At 47.1% G+C, this 7,639-nt stretch overlaps 1 protein-coding gene across 6 annotated transcripts in view; it reads right to left on the bottom strand.

Moving 5' to 3' along the window:
• Positions 1–265: 265 nt before the first annotated feature.
• LOC104131465 (N-deacetylase and N-sulfotransferase 4) overlaps positions 266–7,639 on the bottom strand; it is a 107,651-nt gene continuing 100,277 nt past the window's right edge. For 4 of the 6 annotated variants that reach the window (XM_035900182.1, XM_009644628.2, XM_035900181.1 and 1 more), the window contains exons 13-15: positions 6,437–6,539; positions 5,578–6,133; positions 266–497 (exon numbers count right to left, since the gene is read on the bottom strand). In XM_035900182.1, coding sequence (XP_035756075.1) covers positions 6,014–6,133; positions 6,437–6,539 — 223 coding nt within the window. In that variant the 3' untranslated portion in view covers positions 266–497; positions 5,578–6,013. Of the gene's footprint in view, positions 498–1,123; positions 1,242–5,181; positions 5,484–5,577; positions 6,134–6,436; positions 6,540–7,639 lie in introns of those variants that run through there. The other 2 variants (XM_035900179.1, XM_035900183.1) reach the window with 2 other exon arrangements.

Here is a 7,639-nt window from a genome sequence, read left to right as displayed (position 1 = left end):
ATCAGAAGTGTTTATTCTGCGGCGGTGAGAACTGATAATAAGGTGTGTGCACATCAATTATTTAAAACCATTTCAGCAAATACAGATTTTGACCGCCCCCCCCCCACCACCACCAAAAATAGTTTTCAAAAAGAGTTTTCAAAATTTATTTTGATTCCTTTTTCTTCAACACCAAGTATTTGTTCGACTGGATTTGCTGTTGCCACATAGGAGGGGAAAGAAAAAGAAAAGAAAAAAAGAAAAAAAAGAGCGAGCTTGGGCAAGACAGTGAAGTTTCTCCCCAGCTCCATCAAGAGGATGCCTTTCGTTTTGAGACATGACGGAAATGATAAGAAGCCTTATCAAAGTTATCCGGTCACTGGAGCGCTGAACACTTCAGAATCTGTGTCGCTTGCAAATCCTTATTTGCTTTTGGTAGCTTTGCTCGATAGGACAGTGATGGAGGAATCGCATCCACAGGCAGGCCCGCACCTTTGCAGTCACGCTAAAAGGATGAACTGGAAGGAGAGAAGAGAAAATAAAGACAGTGTAAGGAGTGTTGTCTGATAGGGAAATTCCTATCCCAAATACATACGCTTAAATTAAAAAAAAAAAAAAAAAAAGTCTCCGAAGCAACGAGTCCCGGCAGATTTAGGCGGGGATATATGAACCGACGTAGCGAGGGACGGAATCCCAGAGTCCCAGACTGGCAAGGGTCTGGCGCTGAGCACCACTGAGAAGAGTCTGGCTCCATCCTCGTGACCCCCACCCTTGAGATATTTGTATGTGTTGGTGAGATCCCCTCTCAGCTTTCTCTTCTCCAGGCTGAACGAGCCCAGCTCCCTCAGCCTTTCCTCCTAGGGGAGATGCTCCAGTCCCCCCATCATCCTTGTTGCCCTCCTCTGGACTCTCTAGGAGTTCCTCCTCCTCATCTTTCTTGAACTGGGGAGCCCAGAACTGGACACGGTACTCGCTCTTAGAGCCGAGTTTCACCATCTGGTACCCGTGAGGGCAAATACAGCGAGGCGATGGCGTGAGACTTCAGCTCTCTGAGAAATTGAGGAGCTGCTGGTAGGAGAGCGCGGGCGCTGCCGTCCGAGAGCTCAACCAGCAAAGCTAAACCGCCCGTGCAGAGAGAGCTCCTCCCGCCACCGGCAGCCAGCTTAATCTTACTCAGCTACGGTAAAATCAGAGCTTCAGCCTCCGCTGATTTATGTACCTGTGCCGTGCCTGTCCGACGCAGCTGTCGCACGCTCACGCACCTATTACAAACATCAATTTTAAACCCATTATAAACAGAATTTGCTACTGATGGAAACTAAATGACTGGTCTGGGCTTGATGTCTAACTTTAAGGCGGCCCAGCTTAGGGGAAATGAGCACCCTGCACCCCATTTATTCTCGGACGGTCGTTCGGGAGGTGAATGATGTTCCCCCGTCCCACGGGCTCTGCCCGTCACGTGCTTTTCAGACGCGCTACGTTGGCTCCAAATTTAACGCGAATGGGAAGGGAAAGGAGGAGGGGGAAGGAAGAGGAGACAATATCCAGCTTCTGCTTTTGTATTCGAGGCACATCCCCACCGCCTTATTATCACATCAGAGAGCCCGGACCCATCAGCGCTTTCATTACGCAACACGTTCCTCCCCCAAGAATTTCTAATTCCGCCATCTTAATTTGTTCTGGGGACACTCAGCAGTCTGATTCCCTATCAGAGAGGGAGATTTGTTTTATTAGAAAACATCTATAAGCAGCTAATCCGGCAACTTTATTTTAGACCTTGAGAGGTCAATGCATAATTTAGAAGGTTTTGGATTCCGTTCTGATTGCTTCTCACTCCAAGACGACCTCGATTATGAAAGCTCAGCTTTCTGAGGGCCAAAGTCCTGCTTTAATCACCAAACAGGCTGCCGTAGACCCCGATGCCCGTGCCTGGCTCGCAGGGTTTTCTGTTTCTTGTAGCCCGTGAGGCGGGAGGATGGAGCGGGGAGGGACCCGCGTGGTACGGCGAGACCAGGAGCGGCGCGGCCCCGCTGGAGGGGGTGGTGGAGGTGGCTTGCGGCTCCAACCGTGGCAGAGCACCGACCGAGAGAGCTGGGGGGGAGAAATCGCCGCTTGGTGATAGAAATCAAGCCAGCGATGGATTTGCAGCGGCGACAGGGCTACGTGACGCTTGAACCACATGAGGTTGTGCCTTATGAAACCGGCTCTTCGGGGCCGACCGGGGTCTGCTGGAATTAAATAGGAAGACTCTCGCTGGTCTCCGCGGGCAGCAGGTCAGGTCTTCAGGGCGGCAAGGCTCCTTCAAACCTCTGCAGGAATCCGTATTTCCAGGGGAATGGGAGCCAACTGCAGCTGCAGCCCTCCAGTATGTAGAACTCCTATTGATTTACAGCCTGCACCACGTGGAGGTATTGCGGAGATGAATCCTGCGGCTTATGAATAGGGAAGAAGGGCCAGCATTATCCTTCCCAACTACAACCCCCTTGCCAGGAATACATGTTTGATTTTTTTAAAATTCTTTTTTATTGCATTTGTTTTGCCGGTCTTTGAGAATCCCAACGATTACGCGGTCAGTGATACAAAAGGCAGAAAAGAAATCGGGACCATTTACAGCTGGTTCACAAAGGCTCTGCTATAATAGGGTGGTCCAGAGAAACTCTGTGTTGATGGGTCCTGTTGCAAGTGGGAGGAATGAAACTTTGAAATACTGTTATTTCATCTGTACGCCACACATAATGAAGTCAATTCAAATGTCAGGTTTGAATGGAACATGAGATCTCTCGGAAATGTGATGCCCATTCAGACTTAAAAAATAACAATGAGGTATAACAATATCCAGTGTGGTTTAAGGACATGATGCTGTTACAGAGCTGAGAGTCAGAAAGACTGAATTCTTTCTTTTTTTTCTAAATGAAAAGAAGAAGAAATCCTCTTCCAGATTTTGATGGTGTTTGCCTCATTTCCTCCTGAAACCAATTTCATGTTTATTTAGCTCCTCATCGAGAAGTTAAGAAGTCATGTTTTAATTAACGATAAGCCTATTCTAATGCTTTTTATTAGCTAAAACTTTATCAAATGTTTGATTTAGATACTCTTCTCTGACCGAGCCTTACTTACCCAAAGCTCTCATCAGGCGAGTCATCGCTTAACTTTTAGCACTGATAATGCCAGAGTGTGAATTTGCAGCAAGGTATGTGTCTGACTTGCCAAAAAAAAAAAAAAAGCCCCCACCTCCCCCCTAAGGTTCCTTTTATTTGGCGTTCGTTTTGCCCTGGCTCATTCCCCATCCCTGGGGGTATCTAAAAGCCGGGCAGACGAGGTGCTTAGGGAGAGGGTTTAGTGGTGGGATGGCAGGGTTAGGGGAATGGTTGGGCTTGGGGAGCTTAAAGGGCTTTTCCAACCTAAACAATTCGATGATTCTATGGTTCTATGATTTTGAAGTCTTCCTTGTCGAAATATAAGAACTAGGAAAACAAAACAAAATCAAAACCTTCCCTCAGACCCTGCTGGCTCCCTCTCATCTTCCGCTATAGCTGTGAGATAAAACGCCATCTCCTTTCCAGCTCACCTAATTTTAGACCTGTACAGCTGAGCTCTTACTCTGAGCGAGTTGTCTATTGTACTTCTACAATCGATAGAGAGGAAGAGGCAAGATTAATCTCAGTCATTTAAGAAGTCTGCTTTGTGATGAGATGAATGGTGTCCTAGAAGCGCTATTTCCCTTCATCACCTATAAAATAAAGTAGATGTCTCACTTAGGTGAGATGAATCCCGTTTCAATATTTAAAAGCAAACGCGAGACCAGGCAGCACTTGTCTTTCGGGCTTTACCGCATGCTCACGTGCATCCTTGTAGGTTAGTGCAGCACTGGTGGGCAGGGGGTACCTGTCCTCCTCCTATGCCCATAACTGCTGAGGGTCCTCCGGCAGAAGGAGCCAGGGCTGAGAGCAGGAGAGCTGGAGCATGAGGGGCCATGCAGGGACTTGGTGCTGGTTGCACCTCAGCCTCTCCTCTGTGCAACCCTGCGGGCTGTGTGTGTGGGACCAAGCGGGGCAGCACCGGCTCCTTGCATGGATGAGGGACCTGGACCAGGTCTGGAAAAGGGCTGGGATGGTGTGGAGGGAAGAAGCAGCCAGGCACGTTCAGATGGGCAGTGGGGAGGCGAGTGATGGAGGTCAGGTGAGAGGAAACGCTGTGGTAGGCAGGTGGTGCCAGAGGACGCTCACCAGCAAGCGCACAGGACGGATGGCACCAGGATAGCTCTGGGAAGCACTGGACATGTCACTCCAAAACAAGCCAGTGTCATCACCTTGGTGGACAGGCTCATGATTTTGGAGTTTGGAAATGCAATATTAGATATCTACACCCATCCACTGGTTTGAAGCCTAGATGAATTTGTTTTAAGCACTCTTGAATGCCGCAGTCCATGATGTGCACTGACTTGTGCTCCCTGAGGCTGGGCTGAACTCCCGGTGCAGCCCCAGCGCCCAGCTCTGTCTCCTGAGCTGGGAGGTAAGGATCAAATCCATGGGGAGGGGAAGGCACAAAGCCTCTGCAGCATCTGAAATGGCTTGTGCCGAGGAACCAAGGCGGGGAAGTTCGAAAACTAAAACCTACTCACGCAGTTCGTGGTATCATTTTTTTTCGTAAACCACCCTTTCATTTACCTATGGGCACAAACCCCAGGTATGTAAAGCTAAGCGTATGTCTGATCTGGATATACAGTAGGTAGATATGCAGGCATAAAAATATATTCATCATATATATATATGTGGTATATAGTGAATATGCTTGTCCTCGAACTGCTTTAAAGTCTATAGAAAGAATGTATTCATCAACAGACTGTTGGGGTTTTTTTCGAAACCTTAACAAATACCTTTGGTCATTAAAGTTTATTTTCTGTAATAGCTTGCAGGCTGAGACTCTAAATGACTGAAGCCATTCTCTTCCTTGGAAGGCTTCAGAGCAAAACCATTGCTTTCCAGATAGAAACAAAATGGTGGGTGTTAGGTTATTGTCAGTACGCTGCTCGCACGGCCTGCTTAGATTTTAAAAGGCTTTGATAGTGGTTTAAGGAGTCCTATGGCATTATGACAAAGTATTGGATATGATTTCACATCTCGGAGCTCTGCCACGGCTGCGGTAGGAACCCAACAGCGATGAGATGAAAAACCTCATCCGGGTGGCAAAGTCGCCACGTCCAAAAGACGGGCCATGGGTTTCACTGAGAACTAGGAGGGGGGCCAGCTCACTGCCTTGCACCTCCACATCCCACACAGCTCCAGTAAATCAGGATATACCTTGTGGTGAAGGGAAAAAAGAAAAAAAGAACCCACAAGAGAAAAAAGAGCACGGGCTATCATCAGTTATTGGAGGAATGGCAGGGAAGAGGGTTAGGTGAGAATTTAGCCTACCTCTTTCTGTGGAGAGAGCAACGATGGTGCATTAATACAACATTTATCATAACCATTAGGGATCCCGGCTGCAAAGTGCTGAATATCCCCCTGTAAAGTGATAGGAAAACTTGCAGGGTTGGGGGAAAAAAAAAAAACAACCAAATGAAAACAAACGTGGAAAGCACCCCAGCAGATAACCAACCTCACAGTCCAGCGAGAGATGTTCCAGCCTTTGCTGGTGTCCTGACAGACTGCAATTTCTCGTGTACACTGAAGTCAATCCATCCTACACACAGTTTCTGGTACTTCCCGGTGAACGGAGGAACGAGGCTCTGCACGAATCCCGGTCTGGATAAAGAGTAATGCCACGGAGCTCCGTACTGTTTCCTGGAAGCCGACGAAAGGGCTCGATGCTAATAACTGCCAGCGCGTGCATATAAACAGTTGTCGGGTTCGGTTGGTTTTTTCTTCTTTTGTGGGTTTGTTTTTTGTTGTGGTTTTGTTTTTGTTTGTTTTTTTTTTTTAATAGAAAGAACGTTATTCATGAGGTCCTCTACTGACGATCACAAGTGAGTCGGAGAAGCGAGGGGTTTGACGGTGAAGGAAATCGTCCTCGTTGGGGTCCCCACCCTCACGTGCTACCTGACCTTCTGCAGCTCCTGTCTCAGCCAGGAGGGCAGGGGCTGCCCCAGCCTGTGCAGCAGCTTGGACAACTCCACGTTGTGGTCTCTGTAGTAGCTCGACAGAAACGCTCGAGACTGAGAAGGGTGGAAAAAAACAAACAAACAAACAAAAATAAACAACAGTCAAAGAAGGAAACCCACCCGACAGCAGGTTTCGGCAGGGACTCCCGCCTGGGAGCTCTGCGCTGGTCCCAGAGAGGGGCTCTTAAGAAAAGGCAATTAAGCTCCTGTCATTGAAAGGTCATAAAAATTTTCTGATTTTTAAAAATATCAAGACAGTGAAAATAAAAAAGGAAGAGATCAGTGTGTCTATTTTAGGAGTCAAACACAGGGTCGATATTAAAACCACGTTACCTTGAAGCTCTGGAAAGCCCTTACCTCTTGGTCCATTGGTGGGTATTTTCGACCTTTGCTTTTTCCCAGGCACTTTGTTTTCCCTCCTTCCAATAACTGGCACCAAAAACCTTTCTGAGGGTCAAACCTGTAGAGGATTATATTTTTTGAAAAACCTCATTACAGAAGAATCTCCCAGCTACTCAGACATCGGTGTTAGCCAGCAATTATTGCTGCAGACATCTCTCCAGGTGACTGAAATACTGAGGGCGGAGTGGGAAACAGCTTTCCTCTCTCGTGAAAGCTCTGAGAATTTATTTTTTTCCACAAATTTGCCTTGGGAGTGGCTCAAGGCAAGAAGTTTTTCATGTTGTGCTTTATCTACACTGGCTAATTTTTATTCTACTTGTCCAGCGTCGAGGGTACAAGTTTTAAGCGTTGATCTATAGGATGCCAGGCAAGGTCCTGAGCCTCAGTCTCAAGGATCTTACACAGCCCTACTCCAGACTGTGACTCATATTTTATCATCTGGTTTTGGTCAGAGATTTTATTCATGTCAAACTGCTCCGTGTATCCCTGTGGGAGGCTAATGTTTTGATCAATTGATGCTTGAACAAAGAACGTTTTGTTGAAAAAAAAAATAAAAATCACTGATTAGCAATTTTGCCGGAATTAGATGCGCCGTCTTCTCAAGGACGTTGTCCGCTGCGCTCGAGGAGAGCCCTCCCTTTGGCCAGGTGGAGCTGATGCTTTTGTAAGCAAGCACGGTCAAGGTGAGCGGAGTTAAAAAGAGCAAGAGGGTCTCTTTGCTGACTTCAACAGGCACAGACTCCATCCCTAAGTCTATTGATGCAGAAAAGCGTGGCTGTTGCATGAGTACAAAGCGATGAGTGATACGATACCGAAACGTTTTATGTTGACTTGGGAGTGAAATAAGCAGGGTTCAGGTCTACTGAAAGACCTGCTGGTTGGTTGTTGATAATTTCACTGCACCTGCGAAGTTGGTTGTTCCGTATCATCAGATCTAAATACCCTTTTCATTCCAAAGGCGGCACTATAGTGTAAACACCGTCTTACCTGAAATACATAATTTGATTTTGATGGCTAAAATTCAAAGATAGAGGAATTCTAGGTTAAGGCTCTAAAACACGTACTCACTAAGGAATGAACAACACGCGGCGTTAAGTTTTGAATTTATTGCTGTGGGACTTGCAGCACGCATAAAACATCGAGACGGCTCGCATTCCT

The sequence above is a fragment of the Egretta garzetta genome, unplaced genomic scaffold, assembly GCF_000687185.1.
Source record: "Egretta garzetta isolate BGI_Z169 unplaced genomic scaffold, ASM68718v1 scaffold78, whole genome shotgun sequence".
NCBI lineage: Eukaryota > Metazoa > Chordata > Aves > Pelecaniformes > Ardeidae > Egretta > Egretta garzetta.
Note: the sequence above shows the minus strand (reverse complement) of the source record. Positions and strands in the feature narration are given on the sequence as shown.